This window comes from Melanerpes formicivorus, unplaced genomic scaffold (assembly GCF_026170545.1).
Source record: "Melanerpes formicivorus ecotype bairdi unplaced genomic scaffold, bMelFor1.0.p_v2 SCAF_45, whole genome shotgun sequence".
In the NCBI taxonomy this organism is placed as follows: domain Eukaryota; kingdom Metazoa; phylum Chordata; class Aves; order Piciformes; family Picidae; genus Melanerpes; species Melanerpes formicivorus.
In genome coordinates, this window is record NW_027142397.1 from 5,330,511 (window position 1) to 5,354,397 (window position 23,887).

The following is a 23,887-nucleotide window of genomic DNA, read 5'->3' on the forward strand; positions in this document are numbered from 1 at the left end:
CAGCGGTAGATAGGCACCCTCGTGGGATTGCTGCCAAAAGTGCAAGGGGTCCCCCGAGGCGAAGTTTTCGCGGTTCTTTATACAGGAGCTGTCACAAAGTCACATATACCTAACACAATTATTCCTCCTACCTAGTGCATATGCATGAGGGATGACTCATGGAAGTGTTTGGACGCCTGCGCCCGCACACATAGCCTAGGGCCCCTCTCACTCTCTTGAGGTCATAACTCCCTTTCTCATCTCTGTTTAACTCAGATACTAACCAAAGAAAAAGCTCGGGAACAGCCCAGAATCACAATCTTGCCAGAGCAGGATCACCTAGGGCAGGTCACACAGGAATGCATGCAGGTGGGTTTTGAATTTCTCCAGAGGAGACCCCCACAGCCTCCCTGGGCAGCCTGCTCCAGTGCTCTGGCACCCCCACAGTGAAAAGGTTTTTCCTTGTTTATGTGGAACCTCCTCTGCTCCAACTTGCACTACTCATTGCCCCCTGTACTATCAGTAGGCATCATTCAGCAGAGCCTGGCTCCTTTCTCCTGACCCTCATCCTTCCCATCTTTATGAACATGAATGAGGGCACACCTCAGGCTCCTCTTCGCCAAGCTAGAGCCCCAGCTCCTTCTGCCTTTCCTCACAGGAAGATGTTCCACTGCCTTCAGCATCTTTGTGGCTCTGCACTGGACTCTTCACAGCTCCCTGAGGTCCTTCTTGAACTGAAGGGGACAGAACTGGACACAACATTCAAGATGCAGCTGAACCAGGGCAGAGGGGGAAGAGAACCTCTCTCAACCTACTAGCCAACCCTCTTCTAGTCCACCCCAGGATGCCATCAGCCTTCTAGGCCACAAGGATATACTGCTGGCTTGTGGTCATGCTTCTGTCCACCAGGACTCCCAGGTCCTTTTCCACAGAGCTGCTCTCCAACACATCAACCCCCAACCTATACCAGTACATGGAGTTGCTCTTTCCCAGATGTCACTCTACCCTTTTCCTTGCTGGATTCCACAACAGGCAGTGAGCTCATGGGAAACAGAACCTTGTTTATGAAATGCAAGGTTGAGGAATGCAAGCTCAGAGGAATAAAAAGAGGGAGGTCAGACAGGACCTCACCTTTCCAGCTAGTAGAGAGATTTAAGTCTTGAGGATAGCATACAGACACCATCTTTTATTGCTCGGCCCTCTCTTCCCAGGCTTGGACTTTCCTCCTTCCCTGTGCTACAGCAGGTGTGATTGTCAACAGGAAACCTAGATACTGATTGGCAACCAGCTGGTACCAGGCAACTGGAAGCCTTGAAAAGTATCCTGCTTTATCTTCAACAGAAAAAAAAGTATTTTATTCCTTCTTCCTGCAGGCCACTTACCTTCCCTCCCACTGCCTGCCCTCTCTGCACCTTTTTCCCCCCCTCTTACAAGCACACATGCCCAGCTGTTTGCCATAAAAGTACCTGTAGAGCGCTTGCAGAGCAGCTGTACCACTACAAGCTCAGAGGGGGAAAAGAACAAAGGTGTGAAAGTGAAGCAATAGTTGATGATCCCCTTTGAAATTTCAGTTATCTCCAACAGGATCTCTCTCTGCAGCAGGGAAGACAGGATCCCACACAAGGGAGGAGAATCAAGCACAATTCACATCCTTCCCCCTCCCTCTCTGGCAGGACAAAGATCTCAGAAGAACCCAAAAGCCACAGGTGGGGAGGTGGTCTTTAACTCTTCCTGTGAAAGTAAGATGGCTTTTCAAAGTTTGCTTACCCATCCAGGCCTCTTGCTGCAGCACCTTTGCCTCCAACACAAACAGCAGTGCTACACTTGGACCTTTTTTCAGTTTATTAGCACAAAATCATGTAGAAAGTAAAGACGGAGGGGAACATACACTTGAACTGAGAGCGTGGAAAACTCACTGCACAAATGGGAATGGTTTCTTCCTTCCTGTGGTCTCACCAATTACTTCTCCTCTCACCTTGAGGACCAGAACACCATGACAGAGCTTGCAAGCTACAGAACAGAACCTTACAAGCCTACAGCACTTCCTTAAAAGGGTTCAGAACTACAACTGCTATGAAGAGAACTGAACTAGAACGCTTGAATTGCCAAGGCCTCTATCTGACTGTGGTAACTTTTGGAGCAGATCCTTTCTGGATTTAGCATCATACAACATCTTTAAAGCAAAAGGGGGAAAAAAACCCCACCACATTCACACAGCATTGTGCATACACCCTAACCTTACTGAATGGATATTCATTTATACATAGTTCAATGAAAATCGACTCTAGAAGCACAGAAGCAATCCCATGGTTATTTCTGACCACATAAATACATCAGTTGCAGAGATCTCTTACAGTTAAATCTTGCAGAAACTTTTATAGTGGCACTTGTATAGTTAGTTGGTCCAGTGGCTTTGCAACACCTATACACACATAAGGACAGGTAAAAAGAGGCAAGATCTTTACAGGCCAGTAGCTGAGCTTAATGCATAGCAAGGCCAATGTACAGTATGACATCTGCAGTAATAATACCAATATCAATAAATTAGATTAAAACAATAGACATATACTTCCCATAGTATGAAAGCCAGCATCCACAACATCAGGAAAGACACTTTTCTCTTCAGATTGCACGGAGACAAACAAGAAGGTGTTTGCCACGGTACAGAATCAACACACTTTCAACGTCCAGCATCACCAGGAGGCTCTGGCACACTGATACTTAACTGCTGTGCAATGGTTAACACCCTCAGACACCTTCCTAGGAACTGCCACGACGATCAGTCAGAGAACACAGAGAGATCCACTATCAGAAGTCAGTGACTGCTATTTCTTCTGCTTGGGAATAGCTGGAAGTGGTTGCTTCATTCCAACAGATGGCAGACATTCCAGTTTAGTTAGCCATGCAGTTGTTTTGTGAACAGGATTAATCACAGCTCCATGACATCCATGTTTTTGCAACAGAGAGCAGGTAGTTTTATTTCTGGGTTTATCACTTCCCTCCCCTCCAAGGGTGCTTACCAAGAAGTGTGGTCTGAAAGCAAAGTATCACAATCTCTTGGGAGCGACGCTGCAGGTCAGCTCTCCAGGCAAAGAGAGAATCAGTGGAACAGAGCTCTACCTTGCACCCACTTAACAAGGACAGGATTCAGGCCGGCGAGAGCAGGCACTGCTTCTCTGGAATGATTTTGTGAGGTCAGCCTCACGAAACAAAGAGCCTGAGTTTCACAAGCTAAACAGTAACATCACCTTTTTGCTTTGCTTTTTTTTTTTTTTCCTTTTTCTTTTTCTTTTAATGACAAAAGGGTAAAACTTAAAGCAGAAGTGGATACTCTACAGATCATTTTTCAAATAAAAACCAAATTTGGGCGAGTGATTATTCAGTGTTTCACGTTTCTCACGGTTTGACCAGGCGATCAGTCAAGAGACAAGACTGTTAAAACAGGACTCCAAACCCCAAACCCCTCCACTGCACTTGCAATAAAGCTGGTTCCAAACCCGGTGTTCCTAACCCCCACTGGCCTCAAAGGTTATTTTTTTACAGTAGTTTTCAGTTGTCCAACACGAGTTACAAAGCTGCTGGTTTCACAGTTTGCTCCACTTCTCTTCTCCTGTGAAACACGCTTCAGGCTTTCAGACTACTGTTCTCTCTCCTCCCACAAAAAAACTTTGGAGTGAAGAGCTGACAAGTCCATCCAACGTCTTTGATTCCCCTCTAGACTGCATTCCTAGGTGTGCCATTGTGAGTCACTGCTTTCATATTGGAGGTGCTGGATTGATGGTTGCAGATTCTGTGCGAGGCAACACCTACTTCAAAGACTTCATGAATGGCTTTGCGGAAGCAATGAAAATTGTAGTCTATCAGACCTGTCAAGGAGGAACGGGAGGGAGGGAGGGGGGGGAAAAAAAACTTGTGCTCAGCTTGGCAGATTTATGTAATCAACACAGCTTCAAAAAAATCAATATAAAAGGTTTCATTGAACAAACAGCTCTCTTGCTACTCTAGTTCAGTACGAATTTGGATCCAGAAGGTTTTACTGATGCCAGTGCTCCATTGGACTGCCTCAGCTTTTACAAAAAGACAAAAAGCTGACTCATTCCATGGTGTATATTCATAGTTACACAGCAGGTAAGCAGACAACAGAAGACACTGACACCCAAAACCACATTAGTGCAGCACAACCATCACCTGAATGTTAGAACCACAGAATTGTTAGGGTTGGAAAGGACCTCAAGGATCATCTAGTTCCAACCCCCCTGCCATGGGCAGGGACACCTCACACTAGAGCAGGTTGCTCACAGCCACATCCAGCCTGGCTGCAAAAACCTCCAGGGATGAGGCTTCCACCACCTTCCTGGGCAAGCTGTTCCAGTGTCTCACCACCCTCATGGTGAAGAATTTCTTCCTAACACTAGCTTGCACTTCATGCCATTGACATACATTCTATCTGTGGTGAGAAAACCTTTGAGATAAAAATGCAGTAGAGTTATTAAAAGAACACCTGCCTCTTCTTGGTTTTTTTTTTTCCCCTCCCTCTTTTTAAAATGCCAAGGAAAGTACTGGCACCATTTAAGCCAGATTAGGGACTATACTGCCATTTCTACCCTATAACATACGCAAGACCATTCACACCATCATATTCTACAGGTCCAAGCAACTACACTGTTGGTTAGACCTGCAAAGTATGAAACACTTCATTCACTCATCTACCACTGCTGCTTTCTTCAGTCATGCACTAAAAAAACCTACATTTGTGCAGCACATGACAGAGAACATGGCTATCACAATATAGCAGCTGTCAAGCAGAACATTGCAAGAATTACTCCATTCTACTTGGTTCACTACAGCAGATGGCAGTGACACAGGCCACATTAGCCACACAAGTCATTTCAGCAGGAAGAGAGAGACTGAAGTGATGATTCACAAGAATAAAAATAAGCTCTCTTTACATCAATCTCCAGGAAAGGAGAAAATTCTTCCTGGAAGCAATAAAACAAATTTAGTTAGCTCAAAGCCAAAGTGACCTGGGGAGGCCTAGTAATCATTTCAGAGCTGACAAAAGACCCTACAATAAACATGAGATAAAAGTCATGCAGCGGGGGAAGTCCTTACCTTTGCGCTCAAAACTCTCTTCCCTAAGAATGCAAACTAGTGCCAAAAACTTTGTAACCTCCTTTAAGTACAGGACTGTTGTGTTATTCAGCTTGATAATTGCCATTGACTCTTTATCATAAGCACTTCCAGTGCCATCTTCCTTTAACCTAGGAAAGAAGGAGTTAAGCCAAGACATAACCCAGTTGATGTGCATATGTAACTTCAAGACAAATACCTGTTAACTACAGATAGAAGAACACTGCTCATGCCAAATGCTAAGCAAGGGAAGAACTTGGGATGCAGGTCTTAATACTGTTGTAAAAATCATTATCACACCTGATGTTCCTCAGAAAAGCCAGACCTAAACAGAGACCTTCACTAGCTACTTAGATGAGAAGTTAAGAGCAAGCTCTCAGCATGCACCCTTCTGATATCAACCAAGAGCTGTGACTGTCAGTACTGGTTTTGGCTAACACCTGAGCATTGCTAGTGGAGGTAGTACAGTACATGAGTCACAGCAGAAGTCTGCCTTCAAACCAAAGAGTCACTGCTGCTCACTGCCTCACTGAGTTTACAGTGTCACACAAGGTACTGAGTGATGAGTTTGAAGGCTCTAATCCAGGACTTTCACACAGAAGCATCGATGGAGTGACACCTCAGTGAAATTACTTGTGGTAAATTAATTCAAAGGCTTCCTTAGTGAGGCTGACAGGGTGGGGAGCACAACAAGGAGCAGGACAAATTTTGCTCTTAAGCTAAGCCAGCCTTCATTTACAAGATAAGAACAGGATGCTGCTTTCTATCTTCAAGTTATTAGTGTTCAATAAATTACTGTAGAAGCAAAAGATGTGTCACAAGTTGCTTCCAAATACTCACTCCTGAAAAAAAAACCAAAAACCACAAACCCAAAGCAAACAACTAACTCTGGGCTGACCTATCCTATCAGGAGACAAATTGTTAAACACTGTGGTATTTCTTGGCAGCACTTTATTTTCCAGTGCAGATCTAAATCACAGTTCCAAAATAATCCACTGCTTCTCCAGAGCCACTTCAGAAATCCATGGTGGAGCAGAATTCAGCTGCAAATTGTGAACAAGCAGCACTATGTGCACCTCTCAGAGAAAGTCAGCAAGAGCTGGGCTGGCCTTGCAAAAGCTTCTCTGTTCAAACAGCAGCAATCTCAGAGCAACGTGACTGCAAGCTCCACTTCAGAGCTATGGCATGCTATCAGTCCCAGTGACTTGCAGCTATTAGCACACCTCCACCCACCATACCCAACAAATCCCAGCAGTATTCATATTCCACGTAAAACACTTTCATGAACGTCAGGTGGCTGTCTAAGGCCAGGCCAGACATGAGTGGAAGGAAACAAACTGCTCTTGATCCAGCTGCCAAATCCTTTGGCTTTATTCCAGTTACTTGCAGAACCAATGAGCTCTAATGGCCAATCAATAGCATCCTGCGGGATGACAAAGCCAGCACGATTTGCACAGTTTGCAACCTAGGGTCCAGCTTCCAAAGGCCTTTTTTACCTTAAGAGCATTCATCACTTACCCATATATACAGGAAACATCTATCACTACATCAATCATGTCACAGCACAGCTCATATGACTGCATGTCCACAGGGGAACTGTCTGTTGCAATGTAGATTTTGCTGACTACGTCGAAGAGAAAAGCTTTTTCAATGCCTGAATTCTTCAGAAAGAGAAAGAATTTGGATGAGGTTTTGGTTTTAAATCTGCATTTTTCGAAGTAAAATTCACACACTTTCACATTATTAATAGCAGGGAGGGGGTTTAAGCATAACCAATTTAGAAGCTTAAGTCACAAAATCAAGACACAATACCCTTGTTGGCATAGTACATATCAACATCACCTTCTAGCTGGCAAAAGCTGGGGGGTTGGTTAGAGTTCTTTTTAGGTTATTATTTACCAGGTCATAACTAAGGTTACATTTTATTGTGCTTCCACAACTTATATTAAACCCTTTTCCTCTTCTGTGGTTCTATTAACTCCAGAAGAGCCACACATTCCCATCCACCCAGTGGACAAAGCTCAGAGATGAGTTACTTCATAGCAGCATGCTGACACTGAAGTTCTGTGTTTGTGCTGTCTTGGTAGTTCAGTTTCTGTTGTGAGACAGCTGCCACGTAGCTTAACATGCAGAGAAAATAAAAGTCAGCTTCTGAACTTCTGACTCCTTGAAGAGGATCACATAATGGCAGTTATGGGTATGGAAAAGCAGCAAGCCAATTGCTCCATCCCACTTGTACCTCAGCACTTTGGCTAAGTGCATCTGATCGTGCTGAGTTCAGAAGCTTTGCACTGCTAAGTAAGTTACCACTGTGGACTTCTGGCAAAGCTTCACTTCTGTTTATGCACCACAAGTATTCCTTATCACTTCTTCATAGCTAGTCTGAACACTCAAGGCAGTGTCCTGGGACACTCAGACAATAATGTTGGCATGGGGGCCACACTCCATACCCCCGTGGCACTGAGCAGGGTTAGCATTCATGCACCCTTTATCCACATGGCCAGGTTATTAAGAACAGTCCTCTGCCAACACAGCAAACCAGCATAAGTAGCACAGAGTAACCTGTGTGACCCACACAGCTCTTTTTAATCACAACTGTTTTTTTTCCTCCTATTTCCCCCATGTTTGCAACAGCCTGACATACATAGCTCAAATGAGGCAGACTGCTTCAGCCTGGCCTCTTGGGTGGAGTGTACAGCAGCAAATGTCTGCATCACAAGAAGTGTGAACACCATAAGGATAAGAGCAAAAGTTCCACAGGTCACATGAAATAGTTTGGCTCAAGGCCAAGTTGATAGTAGGAAAAAAGTCTCCTGCCAGTGAAGGTAGATTAGGCTACTAAGTGCATGAGTAGACCAATTAGGGCCTGAACAGTCATAGCCAGGCACACTATGCTTTGTCAGTACTTAGGGAAATCCATGCAAAGCATAGCTGTAGTAGAGAGCTTCTAATGCAGACAACCAGGCCAGCACAAGTGCCCTACAAATCTCCCAAGGGCAGATCTAGCCAGCTCCCCTTAGCAGGAGGACTTCTTTCACTGGGCCATGTGTTTAACTTCAAATTCTGTTCCAGTAACACTTACTGATATAAAGATATTTAGTAGATTCTCCAGCGTTGGCAATTGTGGAATTAGCTTCTGTACCACTTTACTGAAGGCTTCAAATATTGAATGGTCATAGATACTGGTCAAATAAAAGCTGAGATGGGGAGGGAGGGAAAAGGAAGAGAAAAGAAAAACAAGAACAAGAATTCAAGACTATTTCAGCATTGCAACAGAAACATCAAGTGTTTTCCAGCATTCAGGGCTGATGATTTTAGCTGGGATGCCTTTATCACTTTCTTTTGGCCACTGCACCAAGAATCTGATTTCTGAGCAACTGGAATAAACATGAAACAGACCTCCCCCACCCCTGAGAGATGGGGTAACAGAATGAAAAGCTGACCACGCTTTCACAACACTCTTAGCCTACAGAGCGCTTATCGCAGAGGAATTAAACTCTCAACTAGATTTCATCAAGGTTCATTCCTGGCCTTCCACTTTGTTCACACTGAGAGATTCTGGCAATACTTAAAGGCTCCATGAGAATCAAAATAGCAGTAAAAAAAAAAACAAACCACAGAGAAAAGACAACTCATTTTAAAGGTCTTGGTAGGAAACACATTAAAAGTGAGCCAAGTATCAAGCAAGAGACTCAACTTTAAAACTAATCATGCTGAATAGTTGGTGCTAGCCAGGACTAGAAGGCAGGCAGCTTCCTCTCCTTCCCCTGCCTCTCCAGGCCACATGCACAAACTCAGCCTGAATGACAAGCATGCAAAAGGACCTCGAATTATCAGTGAGTTTCATGAATAAATCTGTTGATTGGAGTGTGGTAACAGTAGGCTGCTTTATCTCAGTCAGCCTAACAGCTGAGGCTTGGCCATAAACTCAGCAGTGTATTTTATAACAAGAGCTTGTGCAGTATTAAGAAACTAACAAAGCCCTGCTCTGGCCCATCCACTCTTCCATCTAAAAGTCATTAATCTGCATGCATAGCAGCAACAGTAGAATCGTATCAGCCAGAACCTTTAACTCACCTAAGGTGAAGTTTTTCCAGCCCAGCATCTGTAAGGTCATCATTAGCCCTCTGATGGATATCCCTCTGAGTTTCAATTTTATGGTCATCTGATAAGCCATCAACTTTATGAATAAAAACTTCAAAGTTCATTTCTGGGTTGACCTTGTAGGCTTTAGAAACGGTAATGTGGAGTCTTGTTAGGGCTTCCATGTAGTCATCCTGTAAATCAGTGTGGGCAGGAATGAATGACAGTCATCATCCCCAGTAACTATTCCATTCTGCACAAAACCAAACTGTTTCAGTGCAAGAATTCACTTCTGTAACTAGACAAAAGTATAGAAGACAACACCTTGGGGTGTCACAAAATACAAGTAGCTTAGATTCTGATACATAAATTAAGTTGCATTAGCTCTGTAAGGCTCAACTACATGGAACTAGGATTCAGAGCAAAAGGTAGCTTACACTGAACTCCAGCAAAAGGCAGGAACAATCTCCAAGATGGTCCTAATAGAACCACAGAATGGCTCAGGTTGGAAGGGACCTTAGAGATCATCTACTCCAACCCCCCCTGGCATGAGCAGGGATGCCTCTCAGCTAGACTTGGCTGCTCAAGACCTCATCCAACCTGGCCTTGAACATCCCCAGGGAAGAGCCATCCATGGCCCCCCTAGGGAGCCTATTCTAGTGTCTCACCACCCTCATACTGAAGAACTTCTTCCTAAGATTCAGTCCAAACCTACTCTCTCTCAGCTTCAAACCATTCCCTCTTGTGCTGTCTCCAGACACCCTTATGAAAAGCCCCTCTCCAGCCTTCCTGTAGGATCCCTTCAGGTACTGGGGGGCAGGTAATAACCAGGTTATATCCTATGGTATTGTTCCTAAGTTGATTAGGAGCCAAACAGCACCAGTACTAGAAAATGAGGCCAGAAGTGTGCTGTTACTAAATTAACTCTACTGCAGCAGGAAGGTTTAATTCAGACCATCCAGCATAGTGAGCTCTCACTATTATTGTAGAACAGGCAAGTCCCGAGTGCTTGTCCCTTTTCACTCTCTCCTCCAGGAGTGTGTGTTCCTGTCACTTCCCACACCAAGAGCCAGATTGCCAATGCATCCTTTCATACATAAGGGATGGTTTATGAACTTCTCTAAAAATACAAACTCTGTCCCCCATCATCCCCCTTGCACACAAAGCAAACAGAAAACTTCCTTGGGATTCGCAGTCCTTTGTATTTACCTGGGCATCAATAACATATATTAGAGCACCTGTTCCTCTGAAGATCATCTCATAATCAAATGTTGGATCAAAAAAGTCCATCTGTCCAGGAAAGTCCCATATTTGGAAATTCACAAATGAGCTGTTGGAAATATCATCTTTGTAGATCTTGTTGGTACTTTCCAGGAACAGAGTCTCGTTGGGAGACATTTTGTGAAACACCACCTGTTAAAAGAACACAAATAACAGTCTTGACTTTATCAGAAGAGATTGGTAGAGGTTCTGTGAGCTGAATCTTACAAACAGGTTCACCCCTTCTGAAATGTTTCCTTTTGGTAAACAGCTAAGGAAATAATCTACCCCATGACCCAGAATCACAGTTTGGTTTTTCACAAGTCTAAATAACACTGCTGCCTGAAGACACAGACATCCCAGCTACTCTTGCTACCCTGCAAATCTAGCACAGTGTTTGCAAGTGCTGCTACATTAGCCAAGTCAAAGCTGGTATAAACCCAGCACCTTAATTAAGCAACTGCCAGCTGTGAAGAATTGAGCCTGTCTTAAAAATTCCTAAAGGAAGCTTTTAGCCTGCTGTCAAGTGTTATGACAGAACACAATCAGACTGTTCCTGTACTACAATAAAAGGAAATGAAAAGAACATCTCAGTTTTAGAGACCTAAATAGCTAGGTAGTTTGCCATCTATCAACAATCATGTTTGCTGACTCGCTCCTTTCAAGCATCCTATAAAGAAAGGATGAAAGCTTCCCTGCTAGTTGATAGTTTAGCAGCTGTGATGAAAAACATTAACTGCTAGCACTCAAAAAAGCCTTGCTTGGATTTAGCCCTTCCCTGAACAAATAGAACTAGCAAAGAAGCCTGTAGCAAAAGCAGCCACCTTTTCTCTAAAGCAGCTCAACTGTGTATTACAAAAGTTACTACAAACCACAAGGTGCTCAAATGTTAGGACTGCAAAATGAGAGATCATAGAATCACAGCAAGGTCTAGTTTGAAAGGAACCCTAAGGATCATCAAGTCCAACCTCCCTGCCATGGCCATAGATGCCTCTCAACTAGGTTTAGCTGCTCAAAGCCAAATCATCCACCCTGGCCTTGAACACCCTCAGGGATGAGGCATCCAGAACCTTGCTGGGCAGCCTGTTCCAGAGCCTCACCACTCTTGTACTGAAGAACTTCTTCCTAAGATCCAGTCTGAACCTATTCTTCCTCAGCTTAAAACCACCCTCTGTTATGAAAAGTCCCTCTCCAGCCTTCTTGTAGGAACCCTTTAGGTATGGGAAAGCAGCCCTAAGATTCCCCTGGAGCCTTCTCCAGGCTGAACACCCCCAGCTCCCTCAGCCTGTTCTCATTAGCAGAGGTGCTCCAGCCCTTCGATCACCTTTGTGGCCCTCCTCTGGATTCACTCCAACAGCTCTGTGTCATTCTTGTGACGGGAACACCAGAACTGGACACAGTATTGGAAGTGGGGTCTCAGCAGAGCAGAGTTAAGGGGTAGAATCCCCTCTCCTGCCCTGCTGGCCACGCTCCTCTTGATGCAGCCTAGGATTTGCATTCCAGCTGCATGAGTGCACTGCTGGCTGATGGTGAGCTTCTCATCAATCAATACATCCAAGACTCACCCTTCAGAGGTACCCCCAACCCACTCTATAGCACTTGGCAATTTATTATTATTATTTTAAATGTTTCACACAGGTAAAGCAACAGAAGTGACCCATTCAAGAGACCTAGTGCCACAATCTCTGTCAAAAAGCCTGCAAGACAAACACCACCACAGCCACCCTAATTTACAGATTTGTTTTAAATGAGGTTCAAAGTAGAACATCAGCCTAGATTTTTAAGACCACAGGGAAAAAAAAATCAGTTCTTTAAGGCATGTTTGGTCTCAATGAGGTTTTAAGTAACAGGACATTTCCATGGAAGAGAACAGCTCTAGTTATGTAGTTACTATACTGCAACGACCTCATGGTTTGCTAGAGTCATAAAGCCTTCTGAAATCAACATTCCTCCTTGGAAACTCAAGTCTCCCACAGGAATTAGGAGAGAATCACCGAATCCAGTTTAAGCAGAGAAGTCTCTCAGAAGCAATGCCATCAACCCCCTTTTTCCACCTACCCAAAGCAGTGCATTTCATCAGACTGATACTCCCCATCTGGTGGGGAACCAAGACACTCTGGCTGAAATTCCATTTCTATCGCCTAGCATCTGCCTCCACTCCTCCTGATGGAATCACAGAATCATTTCAGTTGGAAAAGACCTCCAGGATCATAAAGTCCAGCCATCTAGAGCTGTGCTCTACACAGCTTCAATTAAACAAATGAAAAAGCTGAGGAAGCATCTGATACTTAAGCAGCCAACACTGATGCCAAGCAATTCTGACTAGGTGTTAGGCAGACAAAACTGGTAACATCCTTGCTATGGCTTTTATCATTCCTGAGTGTTCCTTCTATACCTTTAACATCCAACAGTCTCACTGACTTCCTGGCAGACTTTCTTCTCTTACTGTGTTTTAAACTCACAACTTCTGTCTCAATTTTCAAGACTGCCTTGGATCTGCAAGCTGAATTTGTCCAATATATTCAATTCCCACTACTTGACACTTTGAATGGCATCCCCAAGGAAGAATACGTTTGGAGTTTGGGGTAGTTTTTGGTTGGTTGGTTTGTTTGGGTTTTGTTGTTGGTTGGTTTTGTTTGCTGGTTTGGGTTTTGTTGTTGTTGGGGTGGGGGGCAGGTTGGTGGTTTGTTGTTTGGGGTTTTGTTTGTTGGGTTTTACACAAACCAAAACCCAGTCCTATTTGGAATTACATTTCCAGCTGGAATGTTGACCCAATCCATACAAACAAAAACAAACAATACCAAAACAACACCAAAACCAAACAAAACCAAACAATAATCAGAAGCATGATTTCCACAGCATCCCTGCTACAACAGCTTACAATCAAATATAACTTGCCACTGCACCACACAGTACATTGTAGCAACACCTGTAAACGGCAAGCATATCTTAGGCAGGAATTGCAAGTTACTGTCAAAGTAACAAATCTAAGACAGCTTCCCCCTTATTTGGGTTTCTGTCTGGAAACCTGAACAACTGGTTTATACCTGAGAAATCTACATCCTTTTCCTCAGAACAGAAAGAAACAACTGGAGCCAGACCTTTTCTAAGGATCTTCACAGTGCAAGTCATCCAGCAGGAAGAAGCCTTCACTAGGAGCTGTCCCAAAACCCTAAACAGACCCCCAAACACTTCCCCCATCCACCAGAAAAACCCCAAATCAGTTATTTTAACTCTTTCCAGGTTCCTATGAGCAGAGGACAGGACAGCAGACCTAAGTCTGCACAAAACAATTGATTTATAAACTGAAGCAATCATCACATTCCCAGAATCTTCTCCTCTCAATTTGCTACTGAACATTCACAGGCTGGAACAGTACAGAAAATCTGATTGCCTAAAGGAAAATAGTTCCCCCTATAAATATTGGAATTCATGATTGGAATTGTTTAATAATTCATATTTTCCACCAAAAAAAAAAAAAAAATCTACATTTCCACAAAGCAAATACTTTTCCTGATCCAGTGTTTGTCAACCCACCACACATACCCTCACTCTCAGGGAGACAACCAGCAACTAGTGCCCAGATGTAAGGACTGGGTCTGCTTATGACCAGCAGTAAGAGCAGGAATGCTACTGAAGAAAAACTTTTTGATACTCCCAAGAAAAACTTTTTGATACTCCCAAGAGTGTCTCAAATTATTGCCACAGTTAGTTCACTCAGGCAGCAGCACAACAAGCTCCTAAGCAACAGAACCACCGCTTCCAATTCCCCAGCCAGACTGACAACTGACACGCAGATGAAAAATGCTGTTCTCTTCTTGCAGACCCAACATCAAACTGATCCCTTCCTGTACAACTACTTGAATGGGTCCTCAGAGAACTGATGCTACTAAACCTGATCCATAAACAAACAAGTCTGTCAATCCCAAACCTACATCTTAAAATCTAGCCACAACTTGGGAGTTACTGCTTCCCTCTAGCTTTTAGGGTTCACATTTTTCAACTGTGGATAATACACTAAGATTTCTAATGAGAGTCTACCATGAGTGCCATTCACGTGACTGAAGACTTAAAACAAGACTTTCAGTGCAATCACAGCACTTGGGGGCATTAAGCTTGAATAACTGGGTATTTAGGAAAGGCCAAACAGCACTGACAGCCCTGTATGCCACTGTATTTCCTAACAGCACCATGGAAACAATTTCTCACTGACAGCTACAGCACCTTTGAAAACCTTGTCTGAAAAGGTTTAGCAAGACAAGCCTACAGCAAGAGACAGGAGTCTTCAGACTACAGTTTAAAACCCATTGGTTTACTACAGTCTGCCTAGACCAAGCAGCCTAAGAGATTCATACCTGCAATGTTCAAAAGAGGCTTCTCTGCATAAAACCTTTTCAGAAATCTCTCAATGATTCCATGCTTGCATTAGAGAAGAATTTCAGGCCCCTAGGTCTAAGCTTGAGAACCACTGCATTTCACTTTTAACATCTTCCTACAAAAATATCCCCTTGTAACTTCTTAAGGTGGACTACAAACACAAAATGTGCACCGAAGAGCAAAGATCTACACTTCTTCTGAGCTATGTAGCCAATGAGGACACTCAGTTTCGTCTCATTTGCATTAAGAAGCACGAGCAACTTCACCAAGTAATCTAAGGAACCGAAACTGTTTTATTTCCTCCTCGACCAGCAGCTTTCCTTTGCTCTCTCTACTGAAGGAAACCAGAGGCTGCCACTCTGCTCACACCAAAGCAGATCTCGTTCAAAAGAGCAAAAGGAGAACAGCTCAAGTCCTCTTCCCACCGGAAGCACTTGCTAAACACCACATACCTGTACTGCCCACGGTGCTTTCACATCCGTAAAACACCTCATGATAGATTTTACACCAATATCTTCAATTTTTATTTTTGAAGCATCAAAGCGAAGAACTATAAAGGCTACAACTTATGCTACACAACCTTCCTTTCTAGGGCAGATGATCGGAGTCCGTTCTGGGAAGTAAGCGTCTTTAAGTAGGAGTCTCCCTCCGCTCCAACCTCGCCACATGCGCCCACATTAAAAAGCAGAATTTGCCTAAACAGCAATAGAAAAAGGAGAAAGAGCTCGGCGCCGGAGAGGCAGCGCGGCAGGCGGGGGCGGGGAGCCGCCGGCTGCCCCTCACCTTCTGGATAGAGGACTTCCCGCTGCGCCGCAGTCCCATAAGCAGGATCCGCGGCTTGGAGTCCGCCCCGCCCGCGCCGCCGCCGGGCCCGCCCGCGCCGCCACCAGGCCCTCCAGGCCCTGGGCCTCCCTCCAGCTCCGCCTCCTCCTCCTCCTCCCCGTAGCCGAAGTCCTTGGGGAACGAGTCCGCAGCCCCGAAGCTACCCCCCACCAACGCCGGCTCCTCGGCCGCGCCCGCCGCGCCCGCCCCGCCGAACTGCAGCGCCATGTCCGCCCGAGCCCGCCGCCCTCCAACCGCCAGCGCCCGTCCCAGGGCCTCTCTCTGCTCGTCCAACCCAACCCGACACCACACAGCCGGCCCCGGATTGGCTGCCATCAAGTTCCTGGGCGCCGATTGGCTCAGGAAGCCAGCGAGGTAGGATGGCTCCGGTCAGACGACCCGAGTCACCTGACGGCGCCTCCGCACGTGAGCCACAGGGGCGGGACTCGCCCCATGGCCGGGCTCCTACGGGGAAGGGGCTCAGGGTCCGGCCCCGGGGGTCGCTCCACCTGGAGCGCCGAGCAGACGTGGAGCGAGACACGGGAGCCTTTGCTAACGGGGCAGCTTCGCCCTCTAAGCGAACGTTATCTCTGAAGCAAAGTTCGTCACGTTCATTAAACAGTCATTAATCTTCTACCGGTATCACTTGTACAGGCAGCTCAAACGCAGTTTTAACTACTTCAATACGATCTAAGTGTAAGGCTCACAAGACCAAATTGTTGGCAGAAGGCGGCAAATCGTTATGAAAAGTGTGCAGTACTGCCCTTAGTTAGACTTGTCGGGGCGACCAAGGAGTCTTTCATGCCCTCTCTCTAAACACCTTACCTGCAGGCTGCTGCTTTGGCAAGGTGCACCCTGAACTGCATTTCTTTCTGTTCACCTCCAGTCACGTTAATTTCAGCACACGTTCAACTACAGGATGCAGCTTCTACAGAATTATCCTCTCCCTGTTTCCACAGGCTGCAACTTAATGCTAGGTATGTGTTCTAACCTACAAGGGGCTTTCTTCTTTCTGTTGCAGAGGGTGAGGCTTATTTTCTGTTTGAGGGGGTTTGGTTTTGTTGGCTTACTTTTTCCACCCCCCTTCTCGTTTTGTTTTTGTTTGGGGTGGGAGGCTGTTGGTTCACAGTTTTAACACAGTATTTCCCCCTCACATACACCAGGAAAAAAAAAGACTGCAGTTCTCAGGAAGCCTTTTATTAAATCAAGGCATTGAAGGAGAAACTACTGTTATTCACCATGCTTCTCATCTTGAGGTGGTTCATACTGAGCCAGCTGTGGATTTAAAGAGAGGAATTTGGTTAGCTGCGTCATTTCAGATACTTTCTACACTAGGAAACATAAAAGTTTGGTGTGGCAGTGTTCCATTTACTCTCTATTTTAATCCATCGCTAATATTTATGCCAGTCTATTTTCAAGTCAGGCAACAAAGTAGCTCTGCCCTCACAGCATAACTTTGTCACATTGTATAATCATGCAGCTAAGGCAAGGGAGGCTTTTTAAATGCAATTTAGGGCAAAAACTAAGGAAGACCTCTATACTTTTTTTGTTGCTGTTCTGTGTCTCATTAAATGCTTTTGATTTCAGATAGCAGCTGATAACCATCAGTGCCTTAGAAGCTTTGATTTCAATGAAATAAAATTAAATCAAACACTCATTCTCACAGAAACAGTACCCAAAGGAGTATTTCCTGTAATCATTCTGGCTTTCATGATGCTTTCTGAAGAGTCTGGTCTAAGCAACTATGCACAACCTTTACTTGTGAAGTTATTCCAAAAAAAACCCAAACACCACCTCTCTAAAGATGTTTATTTGAACTCAAGTTACATTAAAGATAAGCTCAAGCTTCAAACACTGTTCAAGCACTAGGACTTAAGCCTCTGAAATATGCCAGTCCAGTTTCCACAGTTAAGATCTTCCCCTCCCTACAAATTGCAGGGTAGGTCAAGAATAAACTAAGCCCATAAAAGAATTTAAAATACCCAGGTGTTCCTTGTAGCAACACTGCATTCCAGCAATCAACTACACCACTAACAGGAACCACTCAAAGCAGCATTTTCCCATTCATTTAGATGTTGCTACAAAAGGTGGTCAGTATACAATCAAAAAACCCCAAACCACCACACAAAACAGTTGTTTCCTCTTCCTCCCTCCCCAAAAGGCCTAATTATTCACTTCCTGCCCCAGCCCCACCCAAATACCCAACATTCTGATCAATAAATGTAAGGAAAAGAACAGATCTCACGGATTAATGCAATAGAATAATGCCACCTACTTGGACGTGATTCAAGTTACCAATAAATGCACTCTTAAAGGCATCTATTTTATGCTAGAGGGCTGTTAAAACATAGCTGTACAGTACATTCTAGCCATGTGAGCTGTATGTCAGAACAAGCAGACAACAGTAGGGGAAAGAAAAGGAAAAACCAAAACACATAATACTGGAAAACACATTAAGTGAGAGTTATTTCATGGCTGGAGAAGGTGAAACCACAAATAAACCCACAGCTATGGGAAGGTTTACTTTCCTGGAACAGACTTCTTTAAAAGATTTAAACAAAGTCTCAGGTTACTTCAGTGTCTACTTACTATCAGGTGCATTTTTAAGTCGGCTACGCCGAGTGAACTGCTGGTCTATTGCTACTCTCCCTAAAATTCTGCTCTTTGCCTTATTTCCTAGCAAGAAATAACAAATGGAGCTGTAAGGATTCAGTGGGTAACAGAGAGGAGAATGACTAGAGCAGCAAGAGGGCACTTCAGATGAGAAATGGCAATGCCCAAGAATCCCTTCTCCCCAAACTAAAGTAGCATGATTGCCTCCCAGTAAAAAAATCTATAGGGACATTCACATATGGCAACAGCCATCCTCTTCCAACAAAGGCATGGAAACCTCAAGTGACACAAACTACTAACTTGTTAAGGTTCTCAAAGGTTTCCTTCAGTGTTGTTAGCAAAGACCTTACAGTCAGTGCCCCCTCTTAAGAGGAAGTTGTTTGTATCTCAGCTGTTTCAGGTAGCCTGTAAACTCAAGCTGGCTCTACCTTACCTAGCATTTCAAGACCCACTGCTATTGCAGAGAGGGGAATACCAGGGCCATTCAAAATGAAAACTGCAAGTGACTGTTGCACATGGATACAAGTGCCTCCACTGGTGACATCCTGCCTTATAGAAGTCTCTGCCAGGTCACATCACCGGATCACAGGGGTTGGAAGGGACCCAAAGAATAGAATAAACCAGGTTGGAAGAGACCTTCAAGATCATCGCATCCAACCTATCATCCAACACCACCTAATCAACTAACCAGAGCAGGACCATACAATCTAGCTCAGGTCACAGAGGAACACATCTAGACAGGCCTTGAAGGTCTCCAGAGAAGCAGACTCCACCACCTCTCTGGAAAGCCTGTTCCAGTGCTCTGTGACCCTTAAAGAAGTTTCCCTTGCGTTGAAGTGGAACCTCTTGTGCTGCAGCTTACATCCATTGCTCCTTGTCCTACCACAGAGAGCAAGTGAGCAGAGCCTGTCCCCTCCCTCCTGACCCCCAGCACTCAGATATTTATAAACATTTATTAAATCCCCTCTAGGCCTTCTCTTTTCCAGACTGAAAAGCCCCAGGTCCCTCAGCCTCTTCTCACAAGGCAGTACTGCAGTCCCCTAATCATCCTCACAGCCCTCTGCTGAACCCTTTCAAGCAGATCCCTGTCCCCCAAACTGGGGAGCCCAGACCTGAATGCAGTGCTCAAGATGAGGTCTCACCAGGGCAGAGTAGAGGGGGAGGAGAACCTCCCTTGATCTGCTGGACACACTCTTTTTAATAGACCCCAGGATCCCATTGGCCTTCTTGGCCCCCAGGGCACATTGCTGACCCATGGATATATATAATAATAATATATAATATCCTTCCTTCAGCTGGCCTTTTGAAAACCTCTGTAACAAACCCATTGACCTTTTTCTTTTTCAAAACCCTCGTGGAAGCATGAGCTACATAATATCAGACAGCCTAAACACATCCAGACAGGACTGAATGAAGACAGGGGGTTAGCTTCAGTGACACATACTTCCACTCAATAAACAAATCCCACTGTGCTATTGCTATAGACTGCAAGTAGTGTTTAATTTGGGAGGGGAGGGAATCTTTACTGCCATGAATTCTGTCTTCATTCCTCAGCCATGAGGCTAAACATTGGAATAACATTTATCAGTTGCTGTAAGGACTCAAGCATTCTGGCTGTGTAACAGGGAACTACTAAGCAGACTTTTACCTTGGTTTTCAGTTTTTTATTTTCTTCCAACACAGCGTCGTATTTTTCTTTCATCTCTGCCACTTCCAAGCGAAGTGCCTCTATTTCTGGATTCTCAGGAGCTGAAGCTCCCAGGTGATGCTTCAGAAAGCTGATATTTAGATGTTAAGTATTTCTTCAGCTAGATTTCATACCCGCCTGGTAGTTTTAACACTTAGGGAGAAGGCAGTGCTGCAATACACGACTGAAATGGCATTAAATCACTTAAGATCACTACAGTGGCTTCTCATCTTACTAGATGAAGTTACAGAAATAAGAAAGACTTTCAGTTAATTCCTATGTTCCCTAAAAACAACACAACACCCCACCACACATACACAAACAAACCCCATCAAACAATCAAAAAACAAATGAACACAGACATCAGTACACAAAGGACATATTCTTGTCTTTTACTACACTCTCCTCCTCCTGTCTTAAAAGGAAATTCTGAAGAGTTAAAGAGCCAAAAGAGTTAAATAAGCAAGAGCCAAAAAGGCAGGCTGCTTAAAAACAGCAGTGTAAAGAAGCTAACTTCAGAAGCCACAGATACTACAAGTATTGAATCTAATGCTTCAGCTCTGTGACATTGTGACAGCATTTAAGTTCACTTCCCAATTGCTGGCAAGAGTTCTCTAGCATCACATCAGACTTTGTTAGCTTGCAAGTTATCAGCTTAGAATCCATCCATAAAAGCCATGTTCAAAATGAAAGTCTTCTGAATGAACCTCTCCAGTTAATCTACAGGTCAGAAGCAGGACTGCTTCCATGTGAAGTTTCTAGGAACCATTCACAGAAGAGAAAAAGGATACTCCAGTGCACTATTTGGTTTCTCTGGCTCTTCATACAAGGCTACCAACACTGCAAATAAAAACATATTCAACAATTGCAAGAAGGTCATGCAAGTTGAAGATTTTAAAACACATAGCAACAGTTACAAGGCATACAGACTGCACACCACATTTAGAACCCATTTGCCTCTTTGAGAAAGAAGAGGTTTAAGAATTGGTTTGTCGTACAGGAGGGGACAGAGCACTCAACCTGTTAACAGCTGGAGAGTAGTTTTGTTGATTCCCTAACTACACATACTCTTTGGCTACTCTAGCAGAGAACACAAACCTGCCTGGGCAATTTTTACATGTTCCACACAGCACCCAAAACAGAAATTCTGTTTTGAGACTGTCCCTTCATAAACCAAGGCTTCCATTTAAGCTACATCTGTAAGCTGCAGGACATCAGCACATCCGTAACTTCCAGCATAAAACTTCCATCAAACACCTGCAGTTACAAAACTAAATGGCTACCAGCAGAGCAGGTGGCACTGATAATCTTGATGGATGGATGAGGGCTCTAGCAGCCATCAGCCTGCCAGAGGTGTAAGGTACAAGCAGTAATACCCTGATGGCTTAAATAAAACTATCCCCATACATATCAACTCCATATCTGCATAACTCAGCCACATGAATACTCAGAAAGTTCCCAGCCATAATCACACCTTGCTCCTATAGGGGCACACACATGGCTACAAGAAGACATCTGCTTTCATAAATGCCTAAGTGCTCTTTTGTCAGCCAAACTGGTTTTAATCTAAGCAGCTAAGTTAAAGATATAATTAGGATGCCACTCTGCTTGGAAGACTTTTTGCCATCCCATAAGATGCTCACTATTGCTATATACAAAAATCAGATGGTATCCACAAGCCAACCCAAGAAAGTTAGCACAACACAGTACTTGTTTGATATCCTGGACCTGCTGCTCCCTCTTTCAACAGCATATTTTGCAAGCATGAATATTATCATATTTTCTCCACATACTATTAGAAGGCCGTCAAAAAGGCTTCAGAAGAATTTAAAAGAAGCTAAGCCGTAAGGAAGCCCAAACTGTGCATCAAGTTTAGCATTATAGTTGTCCTCATTCTGATACGGCCAATTGCTCTCACAAAACTTAGAGGTTCATGAGTTTCAGGAGAAGTACCACGCTCTGTTTAAGTCTTTTTAGCTGGAAGGTCTTTAAGAGTACACTTGCTATTTTATCTCAAGCATTTACTTTCTCTGGAACCCCCATGAAATTCAACAAGCCCTTGGGTCAGCTAAGAGAGGTTTCCAACACACCCTGTAAGGGGACTAGAACCGGAATCGTGCTCGTCACGCTTCCCCACCGTTCCTGAGCCGCCAGGAAGGGGTTAAGGCGCCGCGGCGCCGCGGCCACGCGTCCGGGGAGAGGAGGTGCTCTGCCTGCCCCAGCTCGCACTGCCTCGCCGCCCAGCTCGGGCTCCGCTTCCACCGCCGCACCGGGCTTTCCGGGCGAGTTCTGCTGCCGGCCGCCACGCAGGCTGAGGAAAAAGACTGAGCAGCTTGCCCAGAGGCGGGGGTGCAGGCGGAGGGTGCCGGAGCAGCCCGAGAGGCGACCGCAACACAGCCGTGCCAAGCGGGAGCGGGACGCCCCTAGGCGAACAGCGAACAGCCCCCGCCCACGAAAGCGCTCCATGAGCCGCCCCCAGGCCTGTCTAGCGGCTCGACTGGGGCCGGAGACTTACCCTTGGTGAGCGTGTCCAGTACCCCCGACTTCTCCAGGTACCGGCGGAACTGCTCCCGCTTGGAGTCCGCGGCCTGAGGGAGGACGCCCACACGGTCAGATCGGCGGCGCCCACCCTTCAGCTTACGGAGGCGGCTCGTTGCACCAGGCCGGCCCCCAGCTCCCCGCCGCGGAGGCAGCACAAAGGGCCAAGCCGGGAACCAGTCCGCAGCCTGCCCCTCCGCACCGACCCCGCACCGCCGCCGGCGGTTCGCTCCCTCCTACCTTGTAATGCGCCATCTAACCCTCACCGCGCCTGCACCCCGCCCCGCGCCTGCGCCCGGCGCTTTAACGGCGCGGCTGCTCCCCAGCCGTTACCACAGCGACGGGGCCCGACGGCGGCCCCCAGCCCGGCTCAGCGGCGGCCGGCCGCTGCTGTCGGCGCGGCATCTCGCTGCCAGCCTCGTCTCGCAGGTTGTTCCCGGCCTTGCTCATCACGGAATTCCACATTTGAGAACGGGAGGCGGTTGCGCCGGTTTGTTTGCGTGCAACGCTGAGGTGTCCACTGACCGATAAAATCTATTTATTATAAACATTTGAAAAAATGCCCCAACGGAAGAGCCTTGCACCTGCCATGTAAAGGTCTTTTCACACTTCCTCTGCACAGTCTTCCGCAGTGTCTTCAATTTTCAGTGGAATTAAGTTACACTTTTCACTTGTCAAGTTGCCAAAGAGAATGTTTGACCCATGTCCACGCAAACATAAAGGGTAAAAATCCACTATCAGCATCAGAAAACCTCCCAAAATCTTTTATATACTTACACAGTGGGAGCAGAGTGCATTAAATGCTTGGCTTTTACTTCGAGACATTAAATGCAAAATGTGCATTCAGAACAGTTACCACCCACAGAAACTTACACATCAAGGAATGCAAGAATTCAAACCACATTAGCAGAATGAACTCAGCTAAATTATACCATCCTTGGATGTCAGTTTAACGGAGCAGGGCAAGCTGCATAGGACTGTGGTTATATATATATGTGTGGAGTGCTACTAGAAGTGGGAAGAATTATCTGCTGGAGAGAAATCTGAAGTGAATAGGTTTAAAAGTATCAATGCCTATTTCTTATGTGGACAGGGTCAAATTTAATGCTGCTGCTGCTGCTATTTGTAGAACCTTCAAGCCAGCCTGAAACATGGCTGGCTTGTATGCATGACTATAATGCACATTAAGAATTAATGATGCTGTAACGCTGTGACTTTGTGCCTCACCAATGATTTTTCCAGTATGCATACAAGAAGTCAATGCCACTGTTATAAAATACATGTGGACACATTCATGCACCCCAGACAGGACCACCTGCCTCATCAAGTCGGTGCTGTGCTACTCAAGTGAATGCAGTTCATTCATAGCAGTCTTGCACACAAATGTAACATTGTGTT

At 45.2% G+C, this 23,887-nt stretch overlaps 2 protein-coding genes across 2 annotated transcripts; both read right to left on the minus strand.

The window, feature by feature from the left end:
* Nucleotides 1-1,803: 1,803 nt before the first annotated feature.
* Nucleotides 1,804-15,896, minus strand: RRAGC (Ras related GTP binding C). The gene is made up of 7 exons (XM_068159394.1): nt 15,613-15,896; nt 10,402-10,605; nt 9,187-9,386; nt 8,192-8,306; nt 6,628-6,770; nt 5,092-5,240; nt 1,804-3,845 (listed from the first exon to the last, which is right to left on the minus strand). Exons 1-7 carry the CDS (start codon nt 15,877-15,879, stop codon nt 3,694-3,696), a joined length of 1,230 nt encoding a protein of 409 aa, XP_068015495.1. The 5' UTR covers nt 15,880-15,896; the 3' UTR covers nt 1,804-3,693.
* Nucleotides 15,897-16,832: 936 nt separating this feature from the next.
* Nucleotides 16,833-22,810, minus strand: MYCBP (MYC binding protein). Its single transcript, XM_068159395.1, has 5 exons — nt 22,730-22,810; nt 22,467-22,539; nt 20,743-20,791; nt 19,913-20,042; nt 16,833-16,926 (listed from the first exon to the last, which is right to left on the minus strand). The coding sequence occupies exons 1-5, from the start codon at nt 22,742-22,744 to the stop codon at nt 16,882-16,884; spliced, it is 312 nt and encodes a 103-aa protein (XP_068015496.1). The 5' UTR covers nt 22,745-22,810; the 3' UTR covers nt 16,833-16,881.
* Between the last annotated feature and the right edge of the window lie 1,077 nt (nt 22,811-23,887).

Excerpts from the sequence above, each read along its gene's own strand:
- RRAGC (XM_068159394.1), bottom strand. The coding sequence starts at position 15,879 with ATGGCGCTGCAGTTCGGCGGGGCGGGCGCGGCGGGCGCGGCCGAGGAG. Across the intron at positions 10,606-15,612 it reads GGAAGTCCTCTATCCAGAAG|GTGGTGTTTCACAAAATGTC; the intron begins GTGAGGGGCAGC and ends TTCTTTTAACAG. Across the intron at positions 9,387-10,401 it reads TATATGTTATTGATGCCCAG|GATGACTACATGGAAGCCCT; the intron begins GTAAATACAAAG and ends ACTGATTTACAG.
- MYCBP (XM_068159395.1), bottom strand. Across the intron at positions 20,043-20,742 it reads AAACCAAATAGTGCACTGGA|CTTTCTGAAGCATCACCTGG; the intron begins GTATCCTTTTTC and ends TCTAAATATCAG. Across the intron at positions 16,927-19,912 it reads ATAAAAAACTGAAAACCAAG|CTGGCTCAGTATGAACCACC; the intron begins GTAAAAGTCTGC and ends TTAAATCCACAG.